General features: G+C 57.3%; 1 protein-coding gene and 1 long non-coding RNA gene across 4 annotated transcripts; both read right to left on the bottom strand.

The window, feature by feature from the left end:
* Positions 1 to 3,923: 3,923 nt before the first annotated feature.
* Positions 3,924 to 14,819, bottom strand: UBE2Z (ubiquitin conjugating enzyme E2 Z). Of its 2 annotated transcripts, XR_012583562.1 has the most exons (8): positions 14,391 to 14,819; positions 12,785 to 12,857; positions 11,259 to 11,446; positions 10,086 to 10,197; positions 8,649 to 8,761; positions 6,761 to 6,851; positions 4,809 to 5,208; positions 3,924 to 4,548 (listed from the first exon to the last, which is right to left on the bottom strand). XR_012583562.1 is itself a non-coding variant. In XM_074557436.1 (7 exons), the coding sequence occupies exons 1-7, from the start codon at positions 14,714 to 14,716 to the stop codon at positions 5,020 to 5,022; spliced, it is 1,092 nt and encodes a 363-aa protein (XP_074413537.1). In that variant the 5' UTR covers positions 14,717 to 14,819; the 3' UTR covers positions 4,682 to 5,019. The 2 variants fall into 2 exon arrangements, 1 of the variants encoding a protein (XP_074413537.1); XM_074557436.1 differs by lacking the exon at positions 3,924 to 4,548 and having other exon boundaries at positions 4,682 to 5,208.
* Positions 14,820 to 16,373: 1,554 nt separating this feature from the next.
* LOC141731483 (uncharacterized) lies at positions 16,374 to 17,742 on the bottom strand. Of its 2 annotated transcripts, none has more exons than XR_012583563.1 (2): positions 16,985 to 17,742; positions 16,374 to 16,456 (listed from the first exon to the last, which is right to left on the bottom strand). It is a non-coding gene; the product is annotated as an uncharacterized LOC141731483 (long non-coding RNA). The 2 variants fall into 2 exon arrangements; XR_012583564.1 differs by having other exon boundaries at positions 16,770 to 17,742.
* Positions 17,743 to 18,036: the final 294 nt, after the last annotated feature.

Genomic DNA, 18,036 nt, shown 5'->3' on the forward strand with positions numbered 1-18,036 from the left:
GGGATCCTCGGGAATCCTCGGGAATCCCTCCTGGGATCTTCGCCAATCTCTCCTTGAATCCCTCTGGGAATTCTCAGCAATCCCTCCTGGAATCCCGGCTGCGATTCCCACTGGAATTGTCCTCAGGAATCCCAGCTGGAATCTTTGGGAATCCCTCCTGAAATCCCAGCTGGAATCCTTGGAAATCCCTCCCTGGATCCTCAGCAATCCCAGCTGGAATCTTTGCGAATCTCCCCTTGAATCCCTCCTGGAATCTTTGGGAATCCCTCCTGAAATCCCTCCTGGAATCCCAGCTGGAATCTTTGGGAATCCCTCCTGGAATCCCCCCTGGAATTCCTGGGAATCCCTCCCTGGATCCTCAGGAATCCCTCCTGGAATCTTTGGGAATCTCCCCTTGAATCCCTCCCGGATCCTCGGGATCTCTCCTTGAATCCCAGCTGGAATCTTCGGGAATCCCTCCTGAAATCCCTCCTGAAATCCCCCCTGGAATCTTTGGGAATCCCTCCCTGGACCCTCAGGAATCCCAGCTGGAATCTTTGGGAATCTCCCCTTGAATTTCAGCTGGAATCTTTGGGAATCCCTTCTGAAATCCCTCCCGGATCCTTGGGATCTCTCCTGGAATCCCAGCTGGAATCTTTGGGAATCCCTTCTGAAATCCCTCCTGGAATCTTTGGGAATCCCTCCTGAAATCCTCCCTGGAATTCCCGGGAATCCCTCCCAGATCCTCAGGAATCCCAGCTGGAATCTTTGGGAATCTCTCCTTGAATCCCCCCTGGAATCCTTGGGAATCCCTCCCTGGACCCTCAGGAATCCCAGCTGGAATCTTTGGGAATCTCTCCTTGAATCCCAGCTGGAATCTTTGGGAATCTCCCCTTGAATCCCTCCCGGATCCTTGGGATCTCTCCTTGAATCCCAGCTGGAATCTTTGGGAATCTCTCCTTGAATCTCAGCTGGAATCTTTGGGAATCCCTCCCTGGATCCTCAGGAATCCCAGCTGGAATCTTTGGGAATCTCCCCTTGAATCCCTCCCGGATCCTTGGGATCTCTCCTGGAATCCCAGCTGGAATCTTTGGGAATCCCTTCTGAAATCCCTCCTGAAATCCCTCCTGGAATCCCTCCTGGAATCCCAGCTGGAATCTTTGGGAATCTCCCCTTGAATCCCTCCCAGGATCCCTCCTGGAATCCCCCCTGGAATTCCCGGGAATCCCTCCCGGATCCTCGGGATCCCTCCCTGGCTCCCTCCCCAATCCCAGGGAATAATAAAAAAATTTTTGTACAAAAATTCCTGAGTTTGGGAAGTTCTGTGCGCTGGAAAAGCACTGCCTGCTTTGGGTGGAAACGCCCCAGATTGGGGAAAACCAGGAAAACACTGGGAAAACTGGGAATGCTGCCCTGGGCTGCCGTGATTCCATCAGAATTCCCAGCGAGGAACAGCGCGGGCTCCGTTCTGCCAAAACAAAACTTTATTGCACAAAGAAAAAAACCCCAAAAAAAAACCCCCAAAAACACAAAAAAAACCCAACCCCAAAAAAAAAAAACCGACCCCAAACCAAAAAAAAATCACGGGAATAATCAGAATAATCGGAATAATCGGAATTCTTCTGTACAACAGAAACCAGCAGGGATCTGCCCAACGGGGCCTCGTGCGCGGTGTTGGGTTTGCAGCTCCGCTCCCAAAATTTCCTTTGCTCAAAGGCCCAGCCAGGGCTGGGGAAATCACAGGGTGGGACAATTCCCATTTCCCAGGAAAATTCTGCATTTTCTACCAAGGAAATTCCCATTTCCCACCTGGAAAATTCCTCATTTCACACCTGGAAAATTCCTCATTTATAACCAGGAAATTTCCACATTTCACACCAGGAAAATTCCCATTTCTCACCAGGGAAATTCCTCATTTCTCACCAGGAAAATTCCCATTTCCCACCTGGAAAATTCCCATTTACAACCAGGAAAATTCCTCATTTCTCACCTGGAAAATTCCCATTTCCCACCAGGAAAATTCCGCATTTTCTACCAAGGAAATTCCCATTGCCCACCTGGAAAATTCCCCATTTCACACCAGGAAAATTTCCATTTCCCACCTGGAAAATTCTGCATTTTCTACCAAGGAAATTCCCATTTCCCACCAGGAAAATTCCCATTTCTCACCTGGAAAATTCCTCATTTACAACCAGGAAATTCCCCATTTACAACCAGGAAAATTCCCATTTCCCACCTGGAAAATTCCCATTTCCCACCTGGAAAATTTCCATTTCACACCTGGAAAATTCCCATTTCCCACCTGGAAAATTTCCATTTCACACCTGGAAAATTCCCATTTACAATCAGGAACATTCTGCATTTTCTACCAAGGAAATTCCCCATTTCTCACCAGGAAAATTCCCCATTTCACACCTGGAAAATTTCCATTTCACACCTGGAAAATTTCCCATTTCACACCTGGAAAATTCCTCATTTCACATCAGGAAAATTCCCATTTATAACCAGGAAAATTCCCATTTCTCACCTGGAAAATTCCCATTTCACACCTGGAAAATTCTCATTTCCCATCAGGAAAATTCCCCATTTCTCACCAGGAAAATTCCCATTTACAACCAGGAAATTCCCCATTTCACACCTGGAAAATTCCCATTTCCCACCTGGAAAATTCCTCATTTCACACCTGGAAAATTTCCATTTCTCACCAGGAAAATTCCTCATTTCACACCTGGAAAATTCCCCATTTCTCACCAGGAAAATTCCCATTTACAACCAGGAAATTCCCCACTTCTCACCTGGAAAATTCCTCATTTCTCACCAGGGAAATTCCGCATTTTCTACCAAGGAAATTCTCATTTCCCACCACAGAAATTCTCATTTCTCACCAGGGACATTCCCCATTTCCAACCAGGAAAATTCCTCATTTCCCACCAGAAAATTCCCCATTTTCCACCAGCGAAATCCACATTTCCTAACAGGATGCAGGATTTTGGGCAAGATTTGGTAGATTTTGGGCACGATTTGGTGGATTTTGGGCAGGATTTGGTGCCGGATTTTGGGCAAGATTTGGTGGATTTTGGGCAGAATTTCGTGCAGGATTTGGTGCAGGATTTTGGGCAGGATTTGGTGGATTTTGGGCAGCATTTGCTGCATTTTGGGCAGGATTTGGTGCCAGATTTTGGGCAGGATTTGGTGGATTTTGGGCACGATTTGGTGGATTTTGGACAGGATTTGGTGCCAGATTTTGGGCAGGATTTTGGGCAGGATTTGGTGGATTTTGGGCAGGATTTTGGGCAAGATTTGGTGCCAGATTTTGGACAGGATTTGGTGGATTTTGGGCAGGATTTTGGGCAGGATTTTGGGCAGGATTTGGTGGATTTTGGGCAGGATTTTGGGCATGATTTGGTGGATTTTGTGCAGAATTTTGTGCAGAATTTTGGGCAGGATTTTGGGCAGGATTTGGTGGATTTTGTGCAGGATTTGGTGCCGGATTTTGGGCAGGATTTGGTGCATTTGGTGCCGGATTTTGGGCAGGATTTGCTGCATTTTGGGCAGGATTTTGGGCAGGATTTGGTGCCGGATTTTGGGCAGGATTTGGTGCCGGATTTTGGGCAGGATTTTGGGCAGGATTTGCTGCATTTTGGGCAGGATTTGGTGGATTTTGTGCAGAATTTTGGGCAGGATTTTGGGCAGGATTTTGGGCAGGATTTGCTGCATTTTGGGCAGGATCTTGGGCAAGATTTGGTGGATTTTGGGCAGGATTTGGTGCCAGATTTTGGGCAGGATTTTGGGCAGGATTTGGTGGATTCTGGGCAGGATTTGGTGCCGGATTTTGGCCAGGACTTTGGGCAGGATTTGCTGCATTTTGGGCAGGATTTGGTGCTGGATTTTGGGCAGGATTTGGTGGATTTTGGGCAGGACTTTGGGCAGGATTTGCTGCATTTTGGACAGGATTTGGTGGATTTTGTGCAGAATTTTGGGCAGGATTTTGGGCAGGATTTGGTGCCAGATTTTGTGCAGAATTTTGGACAGGATTTTGGGCAGGATTTGCTGCATTTTGGGCCGGATTTGCTGCAATTTCACATCCCTACAGTGACAATGAAGCCTCCATCTCCCGCTCCAGTGGGCATTGTCCCCTCCAGGCCGGGCTGGCGCTGCCACCGCCACCTCCCCGTGCCACCCTCAGCACACATCTCCCAAAAACGGGCTCTCGGCAGCCCCAAAACCGCAGAATTTCACCAGATTTAGCAAAGGATCGAGTTTGTCCATCCCAGAGCCCTCTGGCAGCGTCCCATGGGTGGGGACAGCAGGGGACACCGCAGAGAATTCCAGCACAGCTCCAAGCAGGAGAGACCCCCTCCCAAAAAAGGCTGAAAATTCAAAACGCCACCAAACAAAAACAATCTCATCTCGTCCTCCCTTTGCCCAAACCTCCAGGGCGCACAAATCCACGGATTCCTGCAGCTCCCACTCTCTCCACATGAAGTCTCCAAAGGCTGGAGCAGAGTTCTGGGGAGGGGGAGCCCCCCAAATTCCAGCAGGGAACAATTCCTGAATTCTTTGGTTTGCCTAGAAGAGAGACACCAGGGAGGCCCCAGCTCTCCCCAGCCCTGCCCCGGAGCACAAAAGCTCTCAAGGATTTGCAGTCTAGAGCTCATTCTTTAATCGAAATGAAGGAAAAAAAAATATAATAAACCTGGAAAAAAAAAAAAACCAAAAAAAAAAGAAAAACAAAAAAAAAGAAACAAAAAAAAAAATAAACCCCAACCAGTGCAGGTGTTGTCCAAAATACCCCAAAAACAACCTGATGCCAACATGCCAGCAAGTACCTTTGTCCGAGAGGAGCCTGTCCCGAGCTGGGCTTTGTCTCTGTTGTTTGGGGGATTCTCCTCGGGGCGGATGGAGGCGGGGATGAAGGCGGGCATGAGGAGGAGGAGGAGGAGGAGGAGGAGGAGGAGGAGGAGGAGGAAGCGGAGGCGGCGCCGCCGCTGCCCCGCCCCGGCCCGGCTGTGCCGCAGTCCCGGGCCGGGCCGGGCCGCGCTAAGCGCGGGGGCAGCCGGGGGGCTCGGGCTCGGCCTCCGAGGAGCTGCTCTCCGAGTCCATGTCGGCGCTGTCCTGCTGCTGCTGCTGCTGCTGCTGCTGCCGCTCCTGCAGCCGCGCCCGCAGCGCCTGCAGCCGCCCCAGCAGCGCCTGGTAATCGAAGTGACCGCGCTTCTCCCCGAACGGGTCCTGGGAAAGGGGAACGGGCGGGAGTGAGGGGGGAACGGGGAAAACCGGACAGGAAAACGGGTCCTGGCAACGGGGAAAAACAGGCGGGAGTGAGGGGGGAACGGGCGGGAGTGAGGGGGAACGGGGAAAAACAGACGGGAAAACGGGTCCTGGGAACGGGGAACGGACGGGAGTGAGGGGGGAACGGGGAAAAGCAGACGGGAGTGAGGGGGGAACGGGCGGGAGTGAGGGATGGGGAAAACCGGACAGGAAAACGGCGGGAGTGAGGGGGAACGGATGGGAGTGAGGGGGGAACGGGGAAAAACAGACAGGAGTGAGGGGGAAATGGGGAAACAGACGGGAGTGAGGGGGAACGGATGGGAGTGAGGGGGAACGGCGGCAGTGAGGGGGGAACGGGGAAAACCGGACAGGAAAACGGGTCCTGGCAACGGGGGAACGGACGGGAGAGAGGGGGGAACGGGGAAAAACGGACGGGAGTGAGGGATGGGGAAAAGCAGACGGGAGTGAGGGGGGAATGGGCGGGAGTGAGGGGGGAACGGGGAAAAACAGACAGGAAAACGGGTCCTGGGAACGGGGGAACGGACGGGAGTGAGGGATGGGGAAAACCGGACAGGAAAACAGCGGGAGTGAGGGGGAACGGGCGGGAGTGAGAGGGAATGGGGAAACAGATGGGAGTGAGGGGATAAAACAGAGAGGAGTGAGGGGGGAATGGCAAAAACAGACAGGAAAACGGCGGCAGTGAGGGGGGAACGGGCGGGAGTGAGGGGGAAATGGGGAAACAGACAGGAGTGAGGGGAAAATGGATGGGACTGAGGGATGGGGAAAAGCAGACAGGCAAATGGGTCCTGGGAACAGGGAAACGGCGGGAGTGAGGGGGGAACGGATGGGAGTGAGGAATGGGGGAATGGGAAAAACACACAGGAGTGAGGGGGAAACCAGACAGGAGCGAGGGGGGAATGGGGAAAAATAGACGGGAGTGAGGGGTGGGGGGCTCTGGGAGAAGGGACGGGGAGAATTCCACAGGGAAATCACAGCATGGGGAGAGAGGGTCCTGCAACCCCACTGGGGAGGATCCTGGAACTCCCCCTGGACAGGATCCTGGAACTCCCTCTGGAGAGGATCCTTGAATTCCCCCTGGTGAACATCCCCATCCTGCAATCCCACTGGGGAGGATCCTGGAACTCCCCCCGGAGAGGATCCTTGAATTCCCCCTGGAAAAGATCCTGAAATTCCCCTGGACAGCATGCCTGAATTCCCCCTGGAGAGGATCCTGAATTCCCTCTGTCTCCTCAAATTCCCCCTGGAGAGGATCCTGAAACTCTCCCTGGAGAACATCCCCTCCTTGAATTCCCCCTGGAGAAGATCCCCATCCTGAAATTCCCCTGGACAGGATCCTGAAATTCCCCTGGACAGGATCCTGGAACTCCCCCAGGAGAACACGGATCCCACCCCTGAATCCCCCCGGTGCCGCACATCTGCCCAGCTGTGTCCCAGCTGTGCCCCAGCCCTGTCCCTGTCCCTGTCCCTGTCCCCAGCCCTGTGTCCCCCTCACCTGCATGGTCTGGCCCTGCAGGTGCAGCCTCTCCTTGCAGACGCCCTCGTAGAAGTCCAGGTACTCCATGAAGGATTTCTCCATGACGCCCCTGGGGACACAGGGACACAGGGACACGGTCACCAGGGGACACAGGGGACACAGGGGACACAGGGGACACAGGGGACACAGGGGACACAGGGGACACAGGGGACACGGTCACCATGGGACACAGGGGACACAGGGGACACAGGGGACACAGGGACACGGTCACCAGGGGACACAGGGGACACAGGAGACACAGGGGACACAGGGACACGGTCACCATGGGACACAGGGGACACAGGGGACACAGTCACCATGGGGACACAGGGGACACAGGGGACACAGGGACACGGTCACCAGGGCCCATGGGGACACAGGGGACACAGGGGACACAGGGACACGGTCACCAGGGCCCATGGGGACACAGGGGACACAGGGACACGGTCACCATGGCCCCAGGGGACACAGGGACACAGGGGACACAGGGGACACAGGGGACACAGGGGACAGAGGGGACACGGTCACCACGGCCCATGGGGACACAGGGGACACAGGGACACGGTCACCAGGGCCCATGGGGACACAGGGGACACAGGGACACGGTCACCAGGGCCCATGGGGACACAGGGGACACAGGGGACACAGGGGACACAGGGGACACAGGGGACATGGTCACCACAGCCCCAGGGGACACAGGGGACACAGGGGACACGGTCACCACGGCCCATGGGGACATAGGGGACACAGGGGACACAGGGGACATAGGGGACATAGGGGACACGGTCACCACGGCCCATGGGGACACAGGGGACATGGTCACCACAGCCCCATGGGGACACAGGGTTCACAGGGGACACAGGAGACACAGGGGACACAGGGGACACGGTCACCATGGCCCATGGGGACACAGGGGACACAGGGGACACAGGGGACACGGTCACCATGGCCCATGGGGACACAGGGGACAGAGGGGATACAGGGGACACAGTCACCAGGGACAGAGGGGACACAGGGGACACAGGGACACGGTCACCACAGCCCCAGGGGACACAGGGGACACAGGGGACACAGGGGACACAGGGGACACGGGGACACGGTCACCACGGCCCCAGGGGACACAGGGGATGCAGGGAACAGAGGGGACACAGGGAACAGAGGGACACGGTCACCACGGCCCATGGGGACACAGGGACACGGTCACCACGGCCCATGGGGACACAGGGGACACGGTCACCATGGGGACACAGGGGACACAGGGGACACAGGGACACAGGGACACAGGGGACACGGTCACCACGGCCCATGGGGACACAGGGGACACAGGGGACACAGGGGACACGGTCACCACGCCCCATGGTGACACAGGGACACAGGGGACACGGTCACCAGGGGACACAGGGGACACAGGGGACACGGTCACCATGGCCCCAGGGGACACAGGGGTGGCACCCCCGTCCTGCTGGCACGGCCTGGGCAGGGCACAGAGCCAGGACAGGGACGCGGTCACAGCCACCGCACTCCCCTCCCTCCTCCCAGACATTTCCTGAGCTGTTTTCCCCCACAGCTCATCCTGTGCATTCCCACATTTCCACTCCTGGGAATTCAGGAATGAGGGCTGGGAGTGGATCCTGATGTCCCCTGGTCCCCCTGGAGCTGTCCCCAATGTCCCCCTGTCTGTCCCCGTGTCCGTCCGTACTGCAGGGGCTCAGGGCAGGGGCACCTTCCCCACACTGTCCCCCTGTCTGTCCCCCTGTCTGTCCCCATGTCCCCCTGTCCGTCCGTACCGCAGGGGCTCAGGGCAGGGGCACTTTCCCCACACTGTCCCCATGTCTGTCCCCCTGTCTGTCCCCCTGTCCGTCCGTACCGCAGGGGCTCGGGGCAGGGGCACTTTCCCTCCAGCATGTCACACACGGCCACGCGGATGGTCTCGTGCCGGATGCACTCGTTGTAGTTCTTGCTGTCCCCGGGGTGCCGCTCCTGGGGACACACGGGGGACACACGGGGGACACGCGGGGTCAGCACAGGGCCCAGCTCCACACCGGGATCCCAGCTAATTCCAGGCTGGAATCTCCGTTAATTCCAGGCTACAATCCCAGTTAATTCCAGGCTGGAATCTCCGTTAATTCCAGGCTGGGATCCCAGCTAATTCCAGGCTGGGATCTCCGTTAATTCCAGGCTACAATCCCAGTTAATTCCAGGCTGGAATCCCAGTTAATTCCAGGCTGAGATCCCAGTTAATTCCAGGCTGGAATCTCCGTTAACTCCAGGCTACAATCCCAGCCAGACCCTGCCTGCAATCCCAGTCAGTTCCAGGCTGTAATCCCAGTTCCAAACTGGGTTCCCAGTTAATTCCAGGCTGGGATCCCAATTAATTCCAGGCTACAATCCCAGTCAATTCCAGGCTGGAATCCCAGTTAATTCCAGGCTGGAATCTCCGTTAATTCCGGGCTACAATCCCAGTTAATTCCAGGCTGTAATCCCAGTCAGTTCCAAGCTGTAATCCCAGTTCCAAACTGGGTTCCCAGTTAATTCCAGGCTGGGATCCCAATTAATTCCAGGCTGGGATCCCAATTAATTCCAGGCTGAGATCCCAGTTAATTCCAGGCTGGAATCCCAGCCAGTTTCAGTTTGTAATCCTAGTCCCAGCCTGCAAACCCAGTTAGTTCCAGGCTGCAATCCCAGTTCCAAACTGGGTTCCCAGTCAGTCCCAGCCTGGAACCCCAGTCAATCCCAGCCTGCAATCCCAGTCAGTCCCAGGTTGTAATCCCAGTCCCAGCCTGCAATCCCAGTCCCAGGCTGGGTTCCCAGTTAGTCCCAGATGGCAATCCCAGTCAGTCCCAGGCTATAATCCCAGTTCCAGGCTGGGTTCCCAGTCATTCCCAGCCCGTATCCCAGTCAGTCCCAGGCTATAATCCCAGTCCCAGGCTATAATCCCAGTCCCAGCCTGCAATCCCAGTTAGTTTTAGGCTGGAATTCCAGTCAGCCTCAGGCTATAATCCCAATTCTAGGCTGGGTTCCCAGTCATTCCCAGCCTGGAACCCCAGTCAGTCCCAGCCTGCAATCCCAGTCAGTCCCAGGTTGTAATCCCAGTCCCAGCCTGCAATCCCAGTTCCAGGCTGGGTTCCCAGTCATTCCCAGCCTGTATCCCAGTCAGTCCCAGGCTATAATCCCAGTCCCAGGCTATAATCCCATTTCCAGGCTATAATCCCAGTCCCAGGCTATAATCCCATTTCCAGACTGCAATCCCAGTCCCAGGCTGCAATCCCAGTCCCAGCCCGTCCCAGTCCCAGCCCAGTCTGACCTGCTCGAAGCCGGGCTCGTTGTGGTACGGGTTCTCGGTCATCAGCGACTGGATGGAGATCAGCACCGACGAGATGCTCTGGGCCGGGCTCCAGGCCGGGCCTGTCCACGTGCTGGGCCAATTAACTGAGTCACTAATTAACCTAGAGCACCGTGCCCACCTCTGACAGAGCCCGGAGACCTGGGGGGCACAGCTGGGCCTCACCCTGCACCCAGCCTACACTGTGCTGTCCTTGTGCCCCGTTCTGGATGCTGGGGCAGGCCCTAAACCCAGCTTACCCCAGGATACTGGGGCAGCCATTAAACCCAGATTACCCCAGGACACTGGGGCACCCCTTTAGCCCAGCTTACCCCAGCATGCTGAGGCAGAGCCCGTTAAGCCCATCTCACCCCAGGATGCTGAGGCAGCCATTAAACCCAGATTACCCCAGGACACCGAGGCACCCCATTAGCCCCGCTTACCCCAGGACACCGGGACACCCCTTTAAACCCAGATTACCCCAGGATGCTGGGGCAGACCCTAGGCCCAGTTTACTCCAGAATGCTGAGGCCCAGGACACTGAGGAAGCCCTTTAAACCCAGCTTACCCCAGGACACTAAGGCACCCCGTTAGCCCAGCTTACCAGGATGCTGGGGCACCCCTCTGAACCCCGCTTACCCCAGGATGCTGAGGCAGAGCCCGTTAAGCCCATCTCACCCCAGGATGCTGGGGCAGCCATTAAACCCAGTTTACCCCAGGATGCTGAGGCACCCCTTTAAACCCAGCTTACCCCAGGATGCTGAGGCAGCCATTAAACCCAGCTTACCCCAGGATGCTGAGGCAGCCATTAAACCCAGATTACCCCAAGACACCGAGGCACCCCGTTAGCCCAGCTTACCCCAGGATGCTGAGGCACCCCATTAGCCCCATCTTACCCCAGGACACTGGGGCACCCCGTTAAGCCCAGCTTACCCCAGGATGCTGAGGCACCCTGTTAAGCCCATCTCATCCCAGGATGCTGGGGCAGAGCCCGTTAGGCCCAGCTTACCCCAGGACACTGGGGCACCCCTTTGAACCCCGCTTACCCCAGGATGCTGGGGCAGCCATTAAACCCAGCTTACCCCAGGACACCGGGGCATCCCTCTGAACCCCGCTTACCCCAGGATGCTGGGGCAGACCCTAAACCCAGCTTACCCCAGGATGCTGAGGCAGACCTTGCCGTTGCGGTAGAAGTTGGGGTTGAACCTGACGGTGTTGTTGCCCGTGGTCATGAGCTTGACGCGGGGCGGGTGGATGGGGTAGTCGGGCGGGCAGCGGAACAGGAACAGGAAGAAGCCGCCCTCGTACGGGGTGTCGAAGGGGCCCGTGATCAGCGCGTGGATCTGCGGGGACAGCCCACGCCTGCGGCGTTCCCGAACCCTGCGGCATTCCCAGACCCTCCGGCATTCCTGAACCCTCCAGCATTCCCGAATCCTGCGGCGTTCCCGAACCCTGCGGCATTCCCAGACCCTGCACAGCTCCAGCATTCCCAAACCCTGCAGCATTCCCAAACCCTGCAGCATTCCCCACACCTGCGGCGTTCCCGAACCCTGCGGCATTCCCAGACCCTCCGGCATTCCCAGACCCTGCACAGCTCCAGCATTCATTCCCAGACCCTCCAGCATTCCCAAACCCTGCAGCATTCCCCACACCTGTGGCGTTCCCGAATCCTGTGGCATTCCCAAACCCTCCAGCATTCCCAAACCCTCCAGCATTCCCAAATCCTGCGGCATTCCTAGACCCTCCAGCATTCCCAAACCCTGCAGCGTTCCCGAATCCTGCAGCATTCCTGAATCCTGCAGCATTCCCAAATCCTCTGGTGCTCCCAGACCTTCCATGGCTCCAGAGTTCCCAGACCCTCCGGTGTTCCCAGAACCTCTGGCATTCCCAAACCCTCCAGCATTCCCAAACCCTCCAACATTCCCAAGCCCTCCAACATTCCCAAACCCTCCAACATTCCCAAACCCTCCAGCATTCCCAAACCCTCCAGCATTCCCAAATCCTCCAACATTCCCAAGCCCTCCAGCATTCCCAAACCCTCCAGCATTCCCAAACCCTCCAGCATTCCCGAATCCTCCAGCATTCCCGAATCCTCCAGCGTCCCAAAGCACTCCGGCATTCCCAAACCCTCCAGCATTCCCGAATCCTCCAACATTCCCAAGCCCTCCAGCATTCCCAAACCCTCCAACACTCCCAAACTCTCCAGCATTCCCAAACTCTCCAGCATTCCCAAACCCTCCATCATTCCCAAACCCTCCAGCATTCCCAAATCCTCCAACACTCCCAAACTCTCCAGCATTCCCAAACTCTCCAGCATTCCCAAACTCTCCAGCATTTCCAAATCCTCTGGTGCTCCCAGACCTTCCATGGCTCCAGAGTTCCCAGAACCTCTGGCATTCCCAAGCCCTCCAACATTCCCAAACCCTCCAACATTCCCAAGCCCTCCAACATTCCCAAACCCTCCAGCATTCCCAAACCCTCCAGCATTCCCGAATCCTCCAGCGTTCCAAAGCACTCCGGCGTTCCCAAACTCTTTGGAGCTCCCAGACCCTCCAGCGTTCCCAAACTCTCCCGCATTCCCAACTCCCCGGCATTCCCAAAGCCCTGGATCCCACCCCGGGGATCCGGACCCTCCCCAGGGCGATTCCAGCCGGGGTTCGGGGCCCCCGAGGGCTCCTCACCTTGGTCATGTCGTGGGGGTCGGGCACAACGAACATGCCCGGGGGCGGCTCCTTGTAGATGGACATGATATCCCTGGGGAGGGAAACGGGAATGAGCCGGGAACGGGCCGGGATGGGGCTGGATCGGGAGTTAAACCGGGAGTTAAACCGGGAGTTAAACCGGGAGTTAAACCGGGATTTAAACCGGGAGTTAAACCGGGACTGCGGAGCTTTGGTGCCGCCTCTGGGCCAGATCCTCGAGCACAGCCCCAAAGGCGGCCCAGGCATGGAATCCTTGGGAATCCCGGCTGGAATTCTCGGGAATCCCGACTGGAATCCCCTCTGGAATCCTTGAGAATCCCCCTGGGATCCCTCCAGGAACTTCCCCCCCTCCAGCACCAGGAACTCCAATCAAAAATGAAAATCCAGCGGGATTCGGGCTGCGAATTCTCCCGGAGCTTGTCCCGGGTTCCCTCAGGCGGGGAGAGGGCTCAGCTGTCCCTGCCCGGCCTTTCCCGGGACATTCCCAGCAATCCCTCCCTTCTCCCCCGGCTGCGAATTCCCGGGACAGCGCAAAGCGTCCCTGCCCAGGGACCCTCCCAACCCAAACCCGTCCGTGAGAGCCCCGGGACACCGGGAATGACTGGGACCCGTCCCCGTGCTTGTCCCGGGGCACCGGGAATGACCGGGACCCGTCCCTGTGTCTGTCCCGGTGCACCGGGAATGACCGGGACCTTCCCCGTGTCTGTCCCGGGGCACCGGGAATGACCGGGACCTTCCCCGTGTCTGTCCCGGGACACCGGGAAGGGCCGGGACCCGTCCCCGTGTTTGTCCCGGTATACCGGGAATGACCGGGACCCGTCCCTGTGTCTGTCCCGGGACACCGGGAATGACCGGGACCCGTCCCTGTGTTTGACCCGGGGCACCGGGAATGACCGGGACCCGCTGTCCCGGGACACCGGGAATGACCGGGACCCGTCCCCGTGTCCGTCTCGGGACACCGGGAATGACCGGGACCCGTCCCCGTGTTTGTCTCGGGACATCGGGAATGACCGGGACCCGTCCCCGTGTCCGTCCCGGGGCACCGGGAATGACCGGGACCCGTCCCCGTGCTTGTCCCGGGACACCGGGAATGACCGGGACCCGTCCCCGTGCTTGTCCCGGGACACCGGGAATGACCGGGACCCGTCCCCGTGTTTGTCCCGGGACACCGGGAATGACCGGGACCCGTCCCCGTGTCTGTCCCGGGACACCGGGAATGACCGGGACCTTCCCCGTGTTTGACCCGGTACACCGGGAAGGGCCGGGACCCGTCCCCGTGCTTGTCCCGGGACACCGGGAATGACCGGGACCCGTCCCTGTGTTTGTCTCGGGACACCGGGAATGACCGGGACCCGTCCCTGTGTTTGACCCGGGGCACCGGGAATGACCGGGACCCGTCCCCGTGTCCGTCCCGGGGCACCGGCAGGGCGCGGCGCTGTCCCCATGTCCCCATGCCCGGTACCCGGTGCGGCGCAGGGCCCGTTACCGGCCGCGGGGCCGAGCCGAACGCCCGCGCCCGGGCCCCGCGCTGCCGGTGCCGGTGCCGGTCCCGCTGCCGGTTCCGGTGCCGGTTCCCTCCGCTCACCGTTTGATCCGCAGCAGGCAGGCCGGGCTGGGCCGCTCGCTGTCCCAGTCGCCGCTGACCGTGGGGTCCCAGAAGGCGGAGTGCGTGAGGAGCGCGGCCCCCGCCGCCGCCGCCGCCATCGGGGCGCCGCCGCTACCGGGGGCCACGCCGGTGCCGGGCGCCGCGGCCGCGCCGAAGCCCGCGGCCGCCCAGAGCTCGGCGGGGATGAACACGCCGGGGGTGCCCGCGGAGCCGGCGGCGCTCGGGGAGGCGCTGCCGCCGCCGCCCGCCGCCAGCACCGCGGCCGGGGCCGGGGCCGCGTCCTCGGCCGCCGGGCTCTCCGCCATTGCGGCCTCGGCCCGCGCCGCTTCCGGGACTCCGCACCACCGAGGCGCGCGGCCAGAGCGGCCCCGCGCCGCCCACGCTCCCCGCCCCCGGCACCAGCGAGCGGCGGCGGGAGCGGCTCCTCCGCAGGGGGGACGGGCAGGGAGACGCGGACACGGCGCCCCCTGGCGGGCGGGAGGGCCGGCGGGAGAGAAACGGGAAATGGGGGTTTGGGGGAATTTGGAGAATTCGGGGTTTTGGGGGGAATTTGTCGTTTTGGGAGAACGGCGGGGTTATGGGAACCAAAAGGGTGGGAAAATCCTCCGGGATCGGCGCTGGCCGGGGAACGGGCACGGCCCCGGGGCTGCCGGAGCTCCAGGAGCGGTTGGCAGGGTGGGACTGGGGAGGGTCCGGCAGGGCCGGGGGCTGGGCGGGACCGTCCCGCTGGATCCGCTCCCATTTGGGATCGTCCCGCTGGATCCGTTCCCATCTGGGATCGTCCTACTGGATCCGTTCCCATCTGGGATCGTCCCGCTGGATCCGCTCCCATCTGGGATATTCCCTGGGATGGGATGGGATGATCCCGCTGGATCCTTTTTTCTCGCTGCTTCCAGGATCACCACACCGTGTCCCCAAGTGTCACCTCCCCTCCGGCTTTCAGCCCCTCCAGGGGCCTGGGCAGCCCGGGGACACCGGGAATTCTGTATCCCGGGAATTGTGCATGGCAGGAATTGTGTATCCCATTTCCTGGGAATTGTGTATCCCGGGAATTCTGTATCCCATTTCCCAGGAATTGTGTATCCCGGGAATTGTGCATGGCAGGAATTGTGTATCCCATTTCCCGGGAATTCTGTATCCCGGGAATTCTGTATCCCATTTCCCAGGAATTCTGTATCCCGGGAATTGTGCATGGCAGGAACTGTGTATCCCATTTCCCAGGAATTCTGTATCCCGGGAATTGTGCATGGCAGGAATTGTGTATCCCATTTTCTGGGAATTGTGCATGGCAGGAATTGTGTATCCCATTTCCCGGGAATTCTGTATCCTGGGAATTGTGCATGGCAGGAATTGTGTATCCCATTTCCCAGGAATTCTGTATCCCGGGAATTGTGTATCCTGTTTCCCGGGAATTCTGTATCCTGGGAATTGTGCATGGCAGGAATTGTGTATCCCATTTCCCGGGAATTGTGTATCCCATTTCCTGGGAATTCTGTATCCCAGGAATTTTCCTTCCCATTTCCCAGGAATTCTGTATCCCGGGAATTGTGTACCCCGGGAACTGTGTATCCCATTTCCTGGGAATTCTGTATCCCGGGAATTGTGCATCCCATTTCCCGGGAATTGTGCATGGCAGGAATTGTGTATCCCATTTCCCGGGAATTCTGTATCCCGGGAATTCTGTATCCCGGGAGTTGTGTATCCCGGAGGATTACTGTATCCCAGCCCGGGTTACAGTGTTGTCGCTGTCGCTGTTGTCGCTCCCACAGGGCTGTCCCAATCCAGGGATTGTCCCTCTCCCAATGTCCCTCTCCCGATCCCTCCCGTTCCCACAAACCTCCCTCCAAACCTCGCAGATTTTCCAGCCGGGTTCTCCTCAGGCCCTTCAGGAATTCCATCCATCCATCCCCGTGTCCCGTTCCCGTGTCCCCATTGCCAGCAGGCTCTGGGCAGAGCAGAGGCTGCAGCGTTAATTAATTTAATTACTCCAAGCGGGTAACGAGCCAAGCTCCCTCCGGGCTCCCTTTCCTTCGAGGCGCGGCTGCCTCTCCCAAAATCCCACAGGGACTGGGGTGGGAATTGGGGTGGAAATCCATCTTAACCTCTCCCAAAATCCCAAATGGATTGGGGTGGGAATGGGTGGGAATTCAATTCAACTTCTCCCAAAATCCCACAGGGACTGGGGTGGGAATGGGTGGGAATTCAATTCAACTTCTCCCAAAATCCCAAAGGGATTGGGGTGGGATTTGGGGTGGGAATTCAATTCAACCTCTCCAAAATCCCAAAGGGAATTGGGGTGGGAATTCAGTTTAAGCTCTCCCAAAATCCCAACGGGATTGGGTGGGAATTCAATTTAACCTCTCCCAAAATCCCAAAGGGATTGGGGTGGGAATTCAATTTAACCTCTCCCAAAATCCAAAAGGGATTGGGGTGGGACTGGGGTGGGATTGGGGTGGGAATCCATCTTAACCTCTCCCAAAATCCCAAATGGATTGGGGTGGGAATCCAACTCAAACTCTCTCCCAAAATCCCACAGGGATTGGGGTGGGAATTGAGTGGAAATCCATCTTAACCTCTCCCAAAATCCCAAAGGGATTGGGGTGGGAATGGGTGGGAATTCAATTCAACCTCTCCAAAATCCCACAGGGATTGGGGTGGGATTGGGTGGGAATTCAGTTTAAGCTCTCCCAAAATCCCAAAGAGATTGGGGTGGGAATGGTTGGTCCAGGAATTCTCCCCAAAATCCACCCCAACCCCTCCTCATGGAGCTTGGTTTGCCCAGATTTGGGCAAAGGGCTCAGATTTGGGGCGATTTCTGCAGATTTGAGTTGACTCCACCTGCCCACTCTTATCCCAGAGCTGGGATTTTCCACCCCGAATTTCCCCCAGAAGGTGAAAAATAAAGGCAAAAAAACCCCAAAACAGGGAATTCTGTAGAGAAATCCGTGGGTTCCTCTGGGAATTCCATCCCAACACCCAACCCCAACCTCTGCTTTCTCAAGAACCGGATTTGGGAGGATTTTTTACAGATTTTTTTTAGAGATTTGACTCCATCTTCATTTTCCTTTCTTCCTGTTCCCACTCCCATCCCAGAGCTGGGATTTTCCACCCCGAATCACCCTCGAAAGATGAAAAATAAAGATAAAAAAGGCCCAAAACAGAGAATTCCTTAGAGAAATCCGTGGGTTCCTCTGGGAATTCCATCCCAGCCCCAAAACCCAACCTCTGCTTTCTCAGGACCCAGATTTGGGAGGATTTTTTACAGATCTGACCCCACAGCTGGGATTTCGCACCCCGGATCACCCTCGAAAGATGAAAAATAAAGATTAAAAAAGGGAATTCCTTAGAGAAACCCATGGGTTCCTCTGGGAATTCCATCCCAACACCCAACCCCAATCTCTGCTTTCTCAGGGCCCAGATTTGGGAGGATTTTTTAGTGATTTGACTCCATCTTCATCTTCCTCTCTTCCTGTTCCCACTCCCATCCCAGAGCTGGGATTTTCCACCCCGAATCACCGCCGGAAGATGAAAAATAAAGATTAAAAAAAGCCCCAAAACAGAGAATTCTGTGGGTTCCTCTGGGAATTCCATCCCAACACCCAACCCCAACCTCTGCTTTCTCAGG

This window comes from Zonotrichia albicollis, chromosome 23 (assembly GCF_047830755.1).
Source record: "Zonotrichia albicollis isolate bZonAlb1 chromosome 23, bZonAlb1.hap1, whole genome shotgun sequence".
Lineage (NCBI taxonomy): Eukaryota > Metazoa > Chordata > Aves > Passeriformes > Passerellidae > Zonotrichia > Zonotrichia albicollis.

Excerpts from the sequence above, each read along its gene's own strand:
- UBE2Z (XM_074557436.1), bottom strand. The coding sequence starts at position 14,716 with ATGGCGGAGAGCCCGGCGGCCGAGGACGCGGCCCCGGCCCCGGCCGCG. Across the intron at positions 8,762-10,085 it reads ACGAGCCCGGCTTCGAGCAG|GAGCGGCACCCCGGGGACAG; the intron begins GTCAGACTGGGC and ends GTGTGTCCCCAG. Across the intron at positions 6,852-8,648 it reads CCCTGCCCCGAGCCCCTGCG|GGGCGTCATGGAGAAATCCT; the intron begins GTACGGACGGAC and ends CTGTGTCCCCAG.